The following is an 18,567-nucleotide window of genomic DNA, read 5'->3' as shown; positions in this document are numbered from 1 at the left end:
AGATGGTAGTGGGGGAAGCAGAGAGAGGTGACTTTAAATATGGTGGAGATTAAGGTTTTTAGACCCATTTTTTAGAAGACAGAACTGGGGACAACTTTACTTCAAAGACTTCTGGTGACCATTTGTCAAGCAGGAAAAAATCCCAGGAAGAAAGCCTCTTTCGCATGCACGCTACTAATGATCAGCCACAGTCCTCAAAGCTGAGGCACAAGGGAGGGTGAAATTACCAGCAGGGACGTAGGCAAGGACTGAAAAGACGAAATAATTACTCAAACCCAACTCTAATCTCAGGGGAGAAATCTGCTAGTGGGAATGGTGACAGAACTAGGTATTTTTTCAAGAGATACTTATAACACACTTGACAACAGGTGAAACATGATGAAATTTAAAGACTGAGAGGAAATAAAAAAATTTTGAAATCTGTCAACCAATCCGCAATGTTCTCTACTATGTTAGGATTACAGTCATTGGCCACACCCTGAAGTTCTAATTTTACAAAGTATATTCCTCTGCCTCTAATAGGCCCACTCTAATAATTTAACCTTCCTATCTGTCTCATGGATAAAATAAGAGATAATGTCAGAAATTAACATTCAATTAACCTAGGCATTTCAGATACATGATATTATGCAATGGCTCCTTTTATCTAAACCATGTTTCTCAACTCCCAATATTAATAATATATGGATGCACTGAACATTTAAAGAAAACTAGGAATCTGGGATAACAGCATCTCCTGATTTCAACTTTATTTCTTTAAATGAGAAAGAATAAATGGCAATTCAAGTATATAATGTTGTAGAATATACTCATTTGACATCAGTAAGCAACTACGTGGATCATGACAAACTGTGGAAAACTCTTCAAGAGATGGGAATACCAGACCATCTTGCTCGTCTCCTAAGAAACCTGCACACGGGTCAAGAAGCAACAGTTAGAACTTTATATGGAACAGCTCACTGGTTCAAAATTGAGAAAGGAGTACAAGGCTGTTTATTGTCACCTTGTTTATTTAACTTATGATGCAGAGCACATCATGCAAGATGCCAGGCTGGATGAGTTAGTTACAAGCTGGACTCAAGATTGCCAGGAGAAGTATCAACAATCTCAGATATGCAGATAACAACACTTTAATTGCAGAAAGCAAAAAAGAACTATAAAGAGCCTCTTGATGAAGGTGAAAAGCTGGCTCAAAACTTAGTATTAAACTAAGATCACGGAATCCGGTTCCATCACTTCATGGCAAATGGAAAAAAGGTGGAAGCAGTGACATCTAAAATCACTGTGGATGGTGATTGCAGCCATGAAATTAGAAGATGCTTGCTTCTTGGCAGGAAAGCTATGACACACCTAGACAGTGTGTTAAAAAACAAAGACATCACTTTGCCGACAAAGGTCCATATAGTCAAGGCTATGACCTTTCCAGTAGTCCTATACAGATGTCACAGCTGGACCATAAAGAAGGCAGAGCACCAACGAATTGATGCTTTCAAATTGTGGTGCTGGAGAAGACTCTTGAGAGAGTCCCCTGGACAGCAAGGAGATCAAACCAGTTAATCCAAAGGAGAATCAATGATGAATACTTGGAAGGACTGATGCTGAGGCTCCACTACTTTGGTCACCTGATGCAAAGAGCCGACACACTGGAAAAGACCCTGATGCTGAGAAAGACTGAGGGCAGAAAAAGGGGGAGACAGAGAGTGAGATGGTTGGATGGCATCACCAATTCAATGGATATGAACTTGGGCAAACTCCAAGAGACGGCAAGGGACACGGAAGCCTAGTGTGCTGCAGTCCATGGGGTCACAGAGAGTCGGACACGACTTACCAAATGAACAACAAAAGCCAACTCTGTTTCACCTCTTTTACTGGCCTTTTCATAGTTTCTATTTAAGCTGCCAAATGTTACCATAAGCTCACCAGTGGACCTTTCATTCTAGGCCCCAAGACTGCAAATTGCCTCCCACACTGGGAGGTATCTCCAAGACTGATCTTCCACAGGGCTTACTGCCATTAACTAACACTGGTCTTTTCTGCTAACACACTGTCTCTATGGGCCTTTATGCACCAACTCAAACTTTCTAAAATCAGTGTCAGAGCTGAAAAGAAGCTCAGAAGACATCTCATCCAGTCTCCCCCTGACTGAACACACAGAGGTCCCAAGACAGCCAGAGGAGAAAGAGGTCATACTTTGAACTACCTGCTAAGTCAGGGCCAAGGACTAATCCTCCATATAAGGGGCCAGGGGAGTTAGGTTTAACAGGTGCCAGACACTTGATATTTACTCTCATTCAATCCCAAAGAAGCAGTGGCTCCATTTTGTGGATGATGAAACAGATCCAGAAGTAACTTGCCAAGTAGCCAAGTATGTAACAAGGGCAGGAATGAAACCAATCCTGTTTAGCAACATCATGCTCTCTTCATTGTATCCCTGTTAAAAACTCCTAGACTTCAGTGCTCCTCCACCAACCTTAATCCATCCCACATCACATTGCCATCAACCCAGTATTAAATTCAAAGCACATGAGAACTAAGGAATCTATAACACACGGTGTCGGCAGGAGAAGCATACTGCTCAGGCTGCAGGGACATTTCATTTGTTTAAATGTTTTTTATTAAAAAAAAAAAAAAAAAATTAAAGACCTTCATGGCACAACTTCTTCCCAGCACAATTTATGTTTTCGTTATACCAATTACAATACAATTACAACCAATAAATCATTGAGGTGGGGGGGGGAAACTTATGACTTCAAACTTAAAAGTGGGGGGAGGAGCACTTCAATGTTAAAAAAATACTTAAAAAAAAAAAAAACCTTTCAGAGTAACTGCCAACACATCTGAGACTGGCATTCCAAATCCTGCCATCTAATCAATGCAAACAGGTAGTGCTGAGAAATGAAGTGTCCCAATACAAGGTATACAGATGAGGTAATTTACAACAACACAGAAGTTGTTACTCTGTAAACCCTTGTCCCTCCCACCCACCCAATTGGGTCTTTTTTAAATTTTTCATGCTTCTGCAGTAACTCCTTAAGTAGCATTTTTAAAACTTCTATTTCTTTTAAAAGGCTCTTGGGTAGCATTTCAGAGTCCTCTGCATTCACCTTCAGCTTCCTTCAAGGTCTGATGCATGTTAGGAGGTCCAGATATTTGCAGCTTCCCACATCAGCCTCAGCTACACCTAGGTTGTTCTCTGAGCTACAAGGATGTGATGTAAAATCTTGATTTACAACCCTCCTCCCCACCTCAGAAGTAAGAATTTATTAGTCCTGTTCAAATCATAATCCAGTGCAAATGAAATCACAGACTGCATCTCTGGCACATCTGGTGCTTTGAGCTTCTGCACAGATTCAACATGGTAACCCCCTACAGCATTCTAGGGCAAAAAAGGGTCAAGAACAATAAATATCCACTGTATGTGGCCACAAAGAAGAAAATCACCCTGCCACACAGTCAGAATGTTTTCCCTATGGTGGAGAAACATAAAAGAAGGCTTTAGCTTTCTCTAAAGTTTACCATTATATTTACTAAAGCCACCACCTTGATAAAGTTACTAGAGCCAAGATGGGTTACAAAGTTAGATAAGTTCATTAAATTCAACTCCTCAAACAATTATGTTTACCTCTGCTGCCCGGGTGAGAAAAATTTGTAAATCTATAAAGGTAGGAGAATGGGGAACTAAGACTTCAGGTCTTAAAATATGTTGGAAGAATTTTTCCTAGTCCCCACAAGCAGCTACTGTAATGGAATAATAGGAGATAATACAGAGCTGATGGTTTTGCTATTGTGCTTAAAAAACTAGGCTTCCTCAGTGAAGCACCTGATAAACTTAGGTGGTTGGATTACAGTGGAAAATCCACTTTACACACACACAAACACACAAAAACTGGCAACTTTTCCCATCCCCAATCCCTGCACTGCTGAGACACAAAATGATTTTATGGCAAAGGATCCTTAATCCCCAGAGACACTTTGGCTTGTGGTGCTTTTTTAAGGCCTCTCTGCCCTGCCCGGTACCATGGGTTGAACGAGGGGTGTATAAAAATGGGGGCCTTGGGAAGCCTCCATGGTACAGGGCTGCAGGCCCTTCAGATGTGAACGTGAGACACCCACCCAGCGAGACCTTTACACAGGGAACTTAAATCTAACCTTGATAAATAAAACCAAACGTTTATTTACACCAAAGAATTCCAACACTGGATCTTTCACATATGAAGGACAAAGTATTATATATATACACACAGCAAGGGGTGGCAGGGCTGTAACAAGAGAGTTTAGTTTTCCCACAATTACAGGTCTACCATTTCAGTTTCACTGGAGATAGTGGCTCTGCTCCTACCACTCAGATACATTTATAAACCTGAGGGGCAGGTCTTCTCATTGGATGACATATGAGGGAAGGGGAAGGTAGGAGGAAATAAAGGTAGAAAGCTGAAAATAAACTTCAGTGGCCACATCTCTCATTAGCTCTTAAAGAGTTGCTAGCATGAAACCTACATAGACAATGTTTTTTTCCTTTTGTAAAAAGCAATAAGTTATGCCCAATAACTAACTGAATTCAAAAGGGCCAAGTCAAAGAAAACTGAAAAAGATTTTACCTTCCCCCTCCTACCAGCTATAGAGCATGTTGGGAGATGAAAGGGCAGAGGACCAAGGTAAGGAGTCTGGGAGGGATGGTATTAAAGTTTTAAACTAAACAAACTAAATTATAAATGAGCTGGATTTAGGTTAGGTCAATAAGACATGATTCAAACTGCAAGGAAGTTTTCAGGACCTGTCTGCACTTTGGGTAGATTTTCAGCATCTCAATGTAACTAAGACATATTTCCACTAGATTCACCAGGATAACCCCACTGAAGCACTTTTAGAGTAAAGTGATGTAAGTGACTAGCAGTGCACTGCTTTTATAGGTTGGGTCCTCCCTTCCTCCTTCCTTCCCACCTCCCTTGAAGAAGCTACATTTTTGTAATCTCTGGAGAAGAGTGTGAAGTACAACCCCCCCAGAGTGTGGGATGGTAGGGGAGCAATGGTGAGCATGGGAAGAAATCTCCACCCAAACACAGCAGCTGGAATTGAGGCTGGTTTATCTTTGATCTTTAGTGACGAGAAATTGAATTTGGAAGGGGAGAAAAAAATTTGTCCGTGAAATAGTCCACCTGCAGATAATTTTTCAGGGAATCCCCTGAGTTATGAAAAGTTCGAGTTAAAAAAAAAAAAAAAAAGAAAGAAAAAAGAAAAAAAAGAAAATCAGCCTATTATAATTTTTTTTTTATGACTGAACTACTATAAATCCACAAGCAACGGTTCAGACACGGTGCTTCTGAAGTATTTCACCCCTCCCCGCCAGGCGCAAGCTGCATCAAGGGAGAGAGTGGACTCCCCAACCTCTGCTCAGGCATCAGGAGACAGAAGGGGCCGTTACTGCTGAGCGCCGGCGGCAGCTGGAACAGGCATCCCAAGGGGGTTGGCAGCAGCAATCACTGGTGAGCCTGCCAGAGGTCCAAGGGGTGAAGGGGTTGGCACTGAAGAAATCCCTGAAAGAAAACAGCTGACAGTGAGCTAGAAGCACCAACCACAGAACTCTTAAGTCACCAGTTTTTCAAAGCACCTATTTCAAAAGTGACACAATAAATACTCTCTTTATTGAATGCCTCGCCTTAATTTTTACAAATTAATTTCAAATTAAATCCTCACAAATTAAAATTTAAGTTCCAACAAATTTAGAAGACAGAGAAGGAAATCTAAGTTTGGCGAGTTTGAGCAGTTTGTCCAAGGTGCAAAGCTAAGTAGCAGGTATGTATGCCTGGATTCCAACCCAAGACTGTCTAAGATAACACAGTCCAACCAAACCTTCTGCTCTGTAACCTGTACTAACATGACAGTCACTAGCCACATGTGACTACTGAGCATTTGCAATGTGTAACTAAACTAAGCAACTGATTTTACAATTGTATTTGACTTCAGTGAATTTAAATAGCCACATGTGGCTAGTCACCACAAACTGAACAGCAGAAGGCTAGAGTCAAAGTTCATGTGCTCGTGGCCACTGTGCCTAGAGTCAGCCGGTGCAGAGAGGATCATTTCTCATCTCTAAGTTAAAATAGTGTTTTAGGATTTATTTCCACTTACTTTCTTGATCATATTACCTGTTACATTGCCCTCAGTCAGCTAGTTCTTCAAATTTTCAAAATAGTATATATATTTTCTGAATATATAATATGGTTACATGACTCAAGTAACTGCAAAGAGGATACAGTGAGAATTCTCCCTTATCCTATAACTTGGCCAACTTACAGCACTATTTTTGGGAGTGTATCCTTCCAGAAATATTTTATGGATATACTTGAATTTTATAAAAATATGCATATAAGAATCACATATAAGAACTTGATTCTATGTTTTTGCCCATTCCTAGTCTTGAGCATGGTTCTGCATCTGGCTTCTTTTCACCTCACATTACTATCTTTGAGTTGAAGCTACAAAAGAACACAAAACACTTGTTCTTTTCTCAGAGTATATAGTACTCTGCTGAAAGGATGCCCCATAATTCATCTTATCAATTCCTTATTCTACAAGGAGCTGTTTTTAATGTTCTCTGATTACAAATATGGCTAGAATGAGTAACCTTGGGTATGTATCATTTTGTACACTTGCATGATACCCAGAGGTTGAACACTAGAAGGCAGCTAGTTCTTAAAAAAAAAAAAAAAAGAAATTGAGACAACAGCAATTTTTTGAGGGTGTCGGAATAGGTGCTCTCACAAGAGTATCCATGTGGGTGCTGCCCATGTATATAATTCTTAGGGGACAGGCCTATGATTTCTTTTGGGTAACTGTGGTTTCTTCTCGGTAAAAACTCACTCTAAATCATAATGACTCAACAACAACAACAATAAAAAGTAATTGCACACAAACCATTGTAATTTACTAGGCACCCTGTAGCTGCTCTGGAAAAAAGAACCATTCTTATACACATATGTACCCATGTACAAACCCCATCTCTACTCTCCCTCATTTTCTTATGTGATGAGGACATCATCACCTACTGCCACTCTAACCTGTGAGATGAAAGGATCTCTTTTCATTCTTAATGGCTTGTTGAGACTGTCAAGTCCCAAACAATTTTTGTGATTCTGGCCTCAAAGAGACTGTTAATACTCTAACTCATCGATGCCCAATCTTTCTGGCACCAGGAACTGATTTCACAAGCTAATTTTTCCATGGACTGGGGTTGTGGGGAATGGTTTCTGGATGATTCAAACACATTACATTTATTGTGTGCTTTATTTCTAATCTAATGCCACTGCTGATCTGACAGGAGGTACTGTTCTGTGGCCCAGAGGTTGGGGGACACTTGCTCTAACTACTAAGGGATAAGAGGTTTCAAAAGCATCCTGAAATCTGGTGGAGAGAGCCACACAAGTCAGTATGTTAATAAGGTAATCATTATAAAGGAGAGCCATAGAAATCAGGCCACAAAGAAGGAGCAAAATTAAGAATGACAATTGACTTCTATATATACATTTAACAAAAAAAAGAAATTTACCAATGACACTGACCTGACATCATATTGGCGCTGCTGACAGGCGTACTGCCCCCTGGCATGCTAGATGAGCCCATTCGAGCCTGGTCCTTCACAACAGTGTCTAGAAAAAGAGACAAAAATGTTAGGTTCTGTTATGAACTAATGGTCTAGGGTCTTATAGCAGCCATCCTGATTCTTTACATTTTATTTAGACTCTGTATTATTCCCCTAATAAAAGAATTGAGGTGTCAACTACCTTCACTATGAAATCAACAAGTAATATAAAATAGAACTATTTTTGCTTGAAACTGTGACAAAGGCCAACTGTTAAACTAAATGGTATGAAAATGAAGTAATCATAGTAGAGCTAATTTCTAAAAAAAAAAAAAAAAAAAAAAAAAAAAGTATTTACTTTTGGACATGCTGCATGGCATGTGGGATCTTAGTTCCCCAACCAAGGATTGAACTTGTGCCCCCTGTGGTGGAAGCACAGAGTCTTAACCACTGGATTGACAGGGAAGTCCCAGTAGAGCTAATTTAAGACAAAAACAATCCTGTTATAGTTTAACGAGACAATACAATCTACCCTACCTATCAGTATTATATTATGAGAATGAATGAGTTTTGCTGCAGTTGGTCAAGCATGGTGCCAAATGGGCCAAAACTACAGGTCTGATCAAGTTACTGCTATGACCACAGACTTCACTCTCCATCTCGATCAGCCTGTCAGTCAGCTTCAAGTACAGGAGACTGAGCAAGAATATAATTGATTCACTAAAATACCATCCCACCACTCCCCAAGGAACAACCTGACACTGAAGCTAACATTACAGTGAGGATGCAGTGGAGTTAGCTAAGTGGCATTTTCACTCAAGACAGCAGAGTTAGCTATATTCACAAACCTAGATCAAGGTGTTCATATAATTAGACTTTCAAGCCTCTCTGGCTCTCTCCAATGAATGATTAATAGGACAGACATAGGGCCGTATGTTCTAATCCAACCACTCCAAACTAGCGACGAGAACTGTTGCCCACACAATAAGAAAAGAAGTTTATTTAGGGATGACATGTGTCAGGTATTCTGTTAGACAAGAATCCCCTCAACAATTCTGCAAGACAACTGCCATCATTATCCGCACTGAAGAGACCAAGGCTCACTGTGGGTGAAGTAACTTTGCAGCAAGCTAAGTAAGGGAGGCTGGGATTCCAATTGTGTTCTAGGGGTCCGGAGCTTTCTTCACAGCATGTATTCTCCCTTGCTCTGTACAGTCTGCTGGGCAGGCCTGCAAGGCTCTGTGGACTGAACAGCTGGACTCACAGAAATAGGGGTGCTCCATGGCCTCTCTTGCAGTGAGCCGTGACTGGTGGTCATATCGCAGCAGCTTGTCCAGGAAATCCAAGGCCTCAGGACTGACAAGGTGCTGGTTTTCACTGTGGACAAAGCGTTCCCATCGCTTACGGGAATGTCTGCAGAGCCAAAAGGGAGAATGAGAAATGGACCCAGAGGGAGAGAAGCCCAACATTTCAATCCTACATTTTCCTTAGTGGCTAGCATTCCAGCCAATCACAAAGAGAGGTCAAAACTCAAGACTTAACTGGAGAGACTGGAAATGGCAGTGTTGCAGAAAAGAGAAATCTGGGTCCCCACAATTTTATGAAACACAATTCAGGTTATAGAAGGCTGGGCTGGTTGGCCTCCTCCCCACCCCTACCCATATTCCTGGCATCTCTACCACTTGGCCTCCAAAAGCCTTTGTAACAAGAAAGCCTACCTCTTCGTTAAGTGGTAAGTGAATTAGGATTGGGTCTAGTCACTACTTTTAGAGTATTGTCTGTAAATCAGTTTGAAACATGCACTTTCTATGATTATTTCTTTCTCTTAGAGGGGTTTTTGTCATCTACAGAAGCAAGATAAATCTAGATTTTGATTTCTGACTCAACTACAACCCTTCTATTAGACTCTACAAGGTCAGGGATCCTCTGCCTACAACCTCCACACTCAGACTCCTGTTAGTGAATCTGGGAAAATGGCCATTCAATCCAAAGCTTTCATCACAGGCTTGCCTATGCAGCATACTGTAGCAGTGGACCACAGATACTTTGCAGGCAAACAGAACATTAACTATTTTGGGAATCCAAAGTATCATTTTACATCCAAAGTGCTTATGGCACAGATGCATAATTTTGTTTTATGACTTACCTGCCCAAGATATCGTTGAAACGTGGATCTAATTCAATGTTGTATTTGTCAATATAGTCATATAAATCTTCTGTCCCCAGAACCTTGGCTATCCTCACCAACTAGGATTGAAAGAAGACAAAACCCACACCAAAAACACATTACATGATTAAATCAACAATTAACCATGATCGAGTTAACAGAATGGGACCATCATGGCTACAGGTATGAATGCTACACCCATTTACTTCAAATTTCCTTGCACAGCATGAATGGATTTCCACACAACATTCACATTGTTGGATGTGAACATATCCAACAATGTGAACATATTAAAAAGAAAAAACAAACTATTTTATAACCTGGTTCCTTCCCTCTGGTGAAGTCTCATCCCTCCCCCCTGACCCCAACAACCTAGCTGAAGATGTTACTTCCTTTGGAAAGTTCTATATACACTTCTTCAGACCACTCTCTCCCATTATAACTGCCTTTGTGTATCTTATCTACACTTTCACTGACATTTATGACTATAACTTATTTTCTTATACATTTGGTTCTCTTACTAGGTAAGACTGTGAAAAACCTTTTGCGGGACAGGGGGCTATTTTTTTCTATATTCCTCAAACCTGTGTGGCACCTAACAAAAAGCTGCTGATTTTAACTGAATTCACCCAATATTCTTCAACTCATATGAAGAGTAGTCATCTTCATATGAATTGTAATATGTAAGTCATAGGTAAGTATGACTTCATAAAGTCATATTTACATAACATTCTTGGAATGATAAAATTGCAGAAATGGAGATTACAACATAGTAGCGTGAAGGCCGGGGGGAAGCTGGTGTGACTACAAAAGGGCAAATAAAGGATTCCTGAGGTGACAGGGATGTTCTGGTATTCTGGTTGTATTGACATTAATATCCTGGTTGTGATCCTGTACATAGTTGGCAAAAAGTTCTATTTGGGGGAAACTGGGTAAAAGATATACTATATCTCTCTGTATTAATTATGGTAACTTCACGTGAATTTGCTTCCCTGGTGGCTCAGCTGGTAAAGAATCCGCCTACAATGTGGAAGACCTGGGTTGGGAAGATTCCCTGGAGAAGGGAAAGGCTACCTGCTCCAGTATTCTGGCCTGGAGAATTCTATGGTCCAGGCAGTCACAAAGAGTCGGATACAAGTCAGTGACTTTCACTTTCACATCAATTTACATTATCTCAAATTAAATCACTGTGCTCAAACAAAGCAACAGTACCTCCCACAAGACCCTGGAATCATTAAGTGAACAAGCCATTAACTGAAAACTATTTTGGAGTTTTACACTCAGAGATTCTAATTTATTAATAGCTCTCAGGTAGGGGTTAGGCATTTGTATTTTAGCAAGATTCATTGCAGTTTCTAAGGAGTAAGCAGATCTGGCCATTGTGAGGGTACATCAATAAATTTCCCAACAGGAACAACATAATATTACCTGATCATAATTGTCATGTCCATGGAAAAATGGTTCCTTCCGGAAGATCATACTTGCCAGCATACAACCCAAGCTCCACATATCCAAACTATAATCGTACATCTGCATTAAAGAAAATGTTGTCATCACACGTCAAATGACAAGATGAATCTTGTCACTTCAAATAAAAAGCTCTTTTTTAAAAATAGAAAAACAAACAAATCCCACTCCATTGACTTTAAGGTCCAAATATCAGTATCTTTATATTCTTTTCAGTCTTTTCTTCTTTGCATTTCCACATATACTTCCTAACCCTCTCCTTTGAAACCTGTACCTACTATTTTGAATTCCTTTCTTCACTTACATAAGAATACCCAATTGTTAGCTTATGGAAACCTTTTAATATGTACCATTGTTTTATAGCATTGACTGTTTCAGAATTTAATCTTTAGTGTACCCTATAGTAGAATAGTGTTTTTCACCATTATAAATAATGCTGTAAAAAATATTTTTATGTATAAAATGCTCTTTGAATTCAGGGCTATACCAGAAAAGAAATTTCTAGGACAGAGCCTGAACTTTCAATTCTAAAAGCTCTGGAATTTCTGATTACAAGTGTCTTTCTTTTCAGTTAGGATCAAATGCAGATTTATATTCTACTGACACTGTGACAATACACACAAAAGTTGTGGTAGATGAACTGAAGAGATTCATATTTTACACTCCTATAAAAGGGACAGTCATGGATGTGCAAAAATGGCCCATTCCAAATGCAAAAGAACATTTTTAAAAAATCACATGCAAAACAAACATAGGACAAAAATTTTATCTGCCCTTCTCTTCTCACCTGATAGTCTACAAGTAGCTCAGGACCTTTGAAATATCGGGAAGCAACTCGGACATTATATTCTTGGCCAGGATGGTAAAACTCAGCCAAACCCCAGTCTATTAGCCGTAGCTGAAGGGAAAAAAAAGATAATAAATAAGTGTGTCTTTTAAGATACCCCCACAGTGCCATTAGAGTACTCTTTTTTTTTTTTTGGCCACATTGTGTGGCCTGTGGGATTTTTAGTTCCCCGACCAGGGATTGAACCTGGGCCCTTGGCAGTTAAGAATTCCCAAAACTACTCTTTTTAACATACAATTATTTTGTGTTTCTGCAAATTTCAACTACTCCTCTGACTAAAATGTCTCTACTATTCAATCTAGACTCCTGTTCTGGTGAACATCTCTTCTGAGTTAACTCCTTCAGCGAAATCTTTTCTAATTACGTAAATAGAAGCAACTACTGTCTTTGAATTGCCTCACCCACCAACCTCAGATAAATTTCTTTAATAGAACCTACAACTCTTTACTGAATATTTGCTTTCTACTTTTTTAAAAAATATGGACTGTAAGATCCTTGAGGGTAGGGACTGTTTTATTCACCTTTGCTAATTTTTATAATTCAACATAATGCTCAGTACACAGGAGAAAAATAAAAATACAGCTCTTACCAAAATAGTATTGGGTTGGTCAAAAAGTTCCCTCGGTTTTTAAGTAAAAATAAAAGACACATTTTTCATTTTCACCAAGATCTTTATTGAACAACGTATTACCGTTTTGTTCTACTACATCCTGCCATTTTCCAGGCAATTTCACAATTCCATTTTCCCAACACTTTCTGAGTAAAGAACTGTTCCAGGTGCCTTTACAGTCTTACAGGAAACTGTAAGTTTTTTCCACTAAGATAATTTCATAAAGACCAAAATAAACAGACATCCGAAGGTACAATGTCTGGTGAATATGGCAGATGAATCAGAACTTCCCAGCCAAGGTGCTAAACAGTTTTTGCCTGGCCATCAAAGAAACATGCGGTCTTGTGTCATCCTGGTGGAGGTTATGCATTTTCTGTTGACCAATTCTGGAGCGCTGCTTTCAGTTGGTCCAACTGGGAGCTGCACTTGTTGGGATTAATCATTTAGTTTTCCAGAAGGAACTCATTATAGAGGACTCTCTTTCAACCCCACCACATATACAACATCACCTGCTTTGGATGAAGATCAGCTTTTCGTGTGGTTGATGGGTGGTTCATTTCGCTTGTCCCAAGATCTCTTCCATTCCACATTACCGTACAGTATTCACTTTCATCATCCGTCACAATTTGTTTTAAAAATGAACAATTTTGTTACGTTTAAGTATAGAGAATCACATGTGGAAATACGGTCAAGAAGGGTTTTTTACACTTAACTTTTGTAGAACCCAAACATCAAAGTGGTTAACATAACCAAGCTGGTGCAAAGGATTTTCAACGCTTGATCTGGATATTTTGAGTATGTTGACTATCTCTTGCGTGGTATGTAACATTGATTTTTTTCAATCAATGTCTCGATTTGATTGCTATCAACTTCAATTGGTCTACCTGACCAAACAGCATCATCCAGCAGGAAGTCTCCAGTACAAAAGTTTGCAAACCACTTCTGACACAATCAGTCACAGTACCTTCTCCACACACTGCACCAATCTTTTTTTTGCATTTCAGTTGCGTTTTCACCTCTCTTGAAACAATAAAACATAATATGCTGAAAATGTTGCTTTTTTTCTTCCATCTTCAACATTAAAATGGCTTCACAAAAATTCACCAATTTGGCTAAGTTTTTAAAAAATGCACACTGATAACAATATAATCCAACAAAATTATTTCTAATGAAGTTAAAGACAACTAAGTGCTACTAGAGTCATCGTATGGAGAAATAAACAAACTTTTTGGCCACCCCAATAGTAGCAAGGACAAGAGGCAACCTTATTTGACCTTCATGCAAAGCATGACCATATAACTTGTGTGAGCAGAAGGGCCTGAGTAATGCCTGACTGCTCCAGCACTGTCTCCAAAACTTCAGTTAATTAGGTTCACTGTATTCTTTTAGAAAACAAAGGGAAATATAACAAAAAATATGAAAATGTAGCTTTTTAATAGTCTTTCTCTTCAACATCTTAATATCAGTGCTCCAGAGTTATTCCTGAGTTTCCTGTCTTATCAGTTAAGTATTCCCAGATGACTATTTCTGGTCTTGTGGCTTCACACAGCATCTCTGCTATTCCCACCTATATTTAGCCCACACCTCTCACCAGCCATCTCTCTCTGATCACCTGAAAGACATCTCAGAATTAAAACTCTGATTATTCACTGCAAAACTTGTTTTTCCTATGGAATCCTCCTCCTCCTCTGTTATATTAAATGTAATTCCATTTATTCTGTCATTCAGGTTAAAAACTTTTCACCCTGGACTCTTCTCTCCCTCTACCCCGCATCTAATCTGTCAGCATATCCTGATGGTTCTATCAGATTCTGACCCTATCATCACATCCACTGCCACCGCCCTGGTCCATGCTATCACCAGTCTCTGATTTACTGCAATAGCTGCTTTTCTTAACTGGTCTACCTTTCACTTTTACCCTCGATTCTCCCCACAGGAACCAAAATGATCCTCTTAAAAAATATTGTAAAATGGTTATAAATTCATAGGAATCTGGAGGTGTTCTGTGTACCCTTCACCCAGTTTCCCCTCATGGTAACATCTTATGTCACTATAGTACAATATTAAAGCCAGGAAACTGACACAATTCAGAGACCTTTCTTTTCAACAGTTTTACATGTGTGTATAGTTCTACACAATTTTATCACATATGCAGATTCATACAGCTAGATTCATACCTAGTCCATGATTAGATAAAGAGCATCACAACAGTTATCCTTTATGCTACTCCTTCCTCTCACTTTCTAAGCCCTGGCAACCCTTCCGTGCTCTAACTCTGTCATCGTGAGAATTATAGAAATGGAACCATCAGTTTAAGTTTCTGAATTGCTTTTTTCACTCAGCATGAGACTTATCCAAGTTGTTGTATCATCAATAGTTCTTACTAATCAGTAATGATACTACAATGGTATAGATACATCAGAGTTTAAAGAATCATTTAACCAACTGAAAGTTTCTCTATGGATCTCAGTCTGTTTCTCCGGGATAAATGTCACTGCTGGGTTGTTTGGTAGGCATATGGTTAGTTTTTAAAGAAACTGACAAACTATAAAACAATATAGACTGACATTCTCCAAAATGAGTGTGCCACCTAACATTCTTACCAGCAATGTGTGAGAGATTGAGCTACTCCACATTCCTGTCTATATTTGGAATTCTTTTTTAAAACTTTTAGCTGTACTAATAGATGTGTAGTAAATTTTTAAATACAGAAGGGAGAACTTATCAACCCTCTGCTCAAACCCTGCAAAAACTTCTGTATCTTCAGAGAAAAGGCCTGACAGTGATCTTCAAGGTTTTACAAGATATGGTTCTATTTATCTCTCTCGATCTCATTTCCTTCTTCTCTTCCTCGTGTTCATTCTATCCTAGCTCTACCCTTGCGCTGTTTTAATATGCCAGGCACATTCTTGTCTCAGGGTTTTTGCATCTGCTATACTCTCTTCTCAAACCACACAGCTAATTCAAGTGTTCTACAAAATGTCACTTTCCTAACAAAATCTTTTCCTTGTCACCCTGTTTAAAATTGAAACACCCTCTGACACTCCCCACTCCTGTTTTATTTTTCTTCCATACAACTTTTAACTCTGTATGCCACCAGTCTCCCTCAAGTGCAAGCTTCTATGGACAAGAATTTTCTGTTTTACACATACACCCCAGCCTCTAGAATAGTCCCCATTACACATAGTGTATAAATGTGTAACAGGATATTAACTGAATGAATAAATCACCTATATCTCCAAAGCCTGCAACAGAAAGCCATCACTGCATACAAAAGGTGGGCTTGGGTCACCTTAAAAAACAGAAATGTTATACTGCAACTAATACTTATGACACCTGCAGCAGCAGTTTCTGAATATTTCATCCACTTTACAACTGTACACACTTAATCCTCATAATAACCTAGTGGCATGTACAACAAATATTATTACTTGTATACCCCCATAAGAAAAAAAGGCAGATGAGAAAAAGCATTTCCCAAGAGAGTAGTTTTTCAATAAATAAGACTAAAACCCAAACTAATGTTTTACCCACAACACTAATCTCTTTTATTTTTGATAGGAATATGAATGAAGTTTTAAACATTGTGATTTTTAAAAAATTTTTTTATTCTAGTTGATTTACAATGTTGTGTTAATTTCTGCTATACATAAAAGTGATTCAGTTATACATATATATACATTCTTTTCCATATTCTTCTCCATATGGTTTATCACAGGATATTGAATATAGCTCCCTGTGCTATAAAATAGGACCCTGTTGTTCATCCATTCTATATATGTTTTGCATCTGCTAATTCCATACTCCCAGCACCACCCCCGCCAACACACCTTCACTTTGGTATCCAGTCTGTGAGTCTGTTTCACAGATAAGTTCATTTGTGCCATATTTTAGATTCCACACTGATTTGTTCATTCATTCATTTGTCAAACATTTATCAAGTACCTAATAGGTACCACAGACTATGACAGATGCTAGGGATAAAATGTTGAAAGACGGGTTGTTAACTTTCTTGTGCTGATAAATAAGACTTGTCCTTCTATCACTTTACCTTTCTGTGCTCATGATCAATCATGACATTATGGGGCTTGACATCTCTGTGCATAATCCCCATGCTGTGGCAGTAATCCAGAGCCTGTGGGAGGAACATGTGAAAAAGGGAAGAGTTAGCTTGTATAAGACTTTTTTTTAGTTGAAGTCTTTTACTTTCTCTTCCAGTTTTCCTTCAAGCCTCCAACACTCCTGAGAGTCAAGGTTAGGACAATCACTTCCACAGGTATTTTTCAGAGACTTGTGCAAACCCACGGACTCTAAATTCCCAAGACCTGTTCCTGCAGAAGTATTTCAACATCTTTTTTGTTAAAAACTCAAAGTGTATACCAACTACTTCACTTCTAATTTCTCCCTCTTACCGAGAGCCTGGATTATTTTCACAAACATGAGCCCCTCAAAGGAAGAAACCTGACCTGTACTACAAACCTCTTATTCAAAGAATAGTAAATCTCTAGTAGCTAAGAGTCTACAACAGAGGTCGGCAAACCACAATGGTCCCATGGGCCAAATATGACCTGTGGTTTGTTTTTGTGAATGTTTTATTGGAATGTTTTTATAAATTGTTTTATTGTTTTTAATAGCCACAACTATTTGCTTGCATGTTGCCTGTGGCTGCTTTCATGCTACAACAGCAGAGCTGAGTAGTGTGACCAAGACCCTCTGACCCACAAAGCCCCAAATTTTTAAACCATTTGGCCTTGTAAAGAAGTTTGCAAACTCCTGATTTATGACATCAAATCCAATTTGAAAACCAAGTCCAATTTCAAACTAGTGAGAGGCATAACTTCTGGAGTTTGCTAATCCAGGCCTTCAAGCCAGCTGAAGCCACTGGTCAAATTTTTGTCCTTTCTGAAGGGCAACCTGGGTTCCTATGATACCCAGGGTTAGGCAAGCATATCCTTAACTTTGTGAAGTCCTGCGTGCCACAAGACTGCATGAGCCAATGAAAGATAGAATAGTTCTGCTGGCACAGTTTCTCTAGGGTACTTCTATAGTTCAAATGTAGACTTTATGTCAACCCTCATTTAGTAAGGCACTAGCCAACTCTTAGCAATTTTCTTACCTATAAAGCTGATCTTTTGAGTACTGGAAGCAATATATTTGGTGATCCTACTTTAGAAATCAAAGCTCATTCTAAATCAGCAACTTCTAAGCAGAGATTCACATAATCCTTAGGACAACGGCTCTTTGAGGGTTAAGTCAAAGTTTACTGTTTTATTTGCCCAATTTTAAGTGAAATAAAGTACATCAGAAGCCAGTACAACAGGAATTATTTTTGATAGAGATTACAAATGTTTGTTAAGGAGTCTTTTAACCTTTCTTCTAAATACCCTTTCCAAAGCATTATAAATTATATTCCTACTAGACCCTATCTTTCAATCAGTATAAGAGTTCTGATGCTATTAGTTTATTAAGTATTTACAGAAACAGACTCCCCCACCCCAACAAATTTTACAAAGTCAACCCACTGGCTTTTCTACAGTCATTTGGATTATTTAACAAAGGGGAGATCAATCCAAAGATATTTAGTATTCAAGAATCCCTTACCTTCAGAATCTCATACATGTAAAATCGAATATCATAGTCTGTTAACGTCTGGTACAATTGCTGTTGAAGACAAATGCAACATTTGAGCCATGAAATAGTACTGAAAAGAAGGCAACTTCTCTTCCTCATTTGTAGTAATTCAAATCAAGACTTGGCTCATGTACCACTGTTCTAAGACCTGTCTGTTTACCAGTCTCTACTTCTCCAACAATACATTAACTTTAAAGAGATACTGTGGGTTTTCAACTCTATATGTAAAAGTGAAGAACTACTTAAGCTCATATTGTTCAAACTAT

At 38.9% G+C, this 18,567-nt stretch overlaps 1 protein-coding gene across 4 annotated transcripts in view; it reads right to left on the bottom strand.

Moving 5' to 3' along the window:
• Positions 1 to 4,150: 4,150 nt before the first annotated feature.
• Positions 4,151 to 18,567, bottom strand: part of CSNK2A1 (casein kinase 2 alpha 1) — a 55,537-nt gene continuing 41,120 nt past the window's right edge. For all 4 annotated transcript variants that reach the window (XM_043882911.1, XM_043882913.1, XM_043882914.1 and 1 more), the window contains exons 6-13: positions 18,272 to 18,331; positions 16,722 to 16,805; positions 12,001 to 12,111; positions 11,175 to 11,276; positions 9,726 to 9,826; positions 8,844 to 8,992; positions 7,560 to 7,646; positions 4,151 to 5,534 (exon numbers count right to left, since the gene is read on the bottom strand). In XM_043882911.1, coding sequence (XP_043738846.1) covers positions 5,419 to 5,534; positions 7,560 to 7,646; positions 8,844 to 8,992; positions 9,726 to 9,826; positions 11,175 to 11,276; positions 12,001 to 12,111; positions 16,722 to 16,805; positions 18,272 to 18,331 — 810 coding nt within the window. In that variant the 3' untranslated portion in view covers positions 4,151 to 5,418. The remainder of the gene's footprint in view (positions 5,535 to 7,559; positions 7,647 to 8,843; positions 8,993 to 9,725; positions 9,827 to 11,174; positions 11,277 to 12,000; positions 12,112 to 16,721; positions 16,806 to 18,271; positions 18,332 to 18,567) is intronic.

The sequence above is a fragment of the Cervus elaphus genome, chromosome 23 (genome assembly GCF_910594005.1).
Source record: "Cervus elaphus chromosome 23, mCerEla1.1, whole genome shotgun sequence".
Taxonomy (NCBI): domain Eukaryota; kingdom Metazoa; phylum Chordata; class Mammalia; order Artiodactyla; family Cervidae; genus Cervus; species Cervus elaphus.
This window is presented reverse-complemented; position numbering and strand designations above follow the sequence as displayed.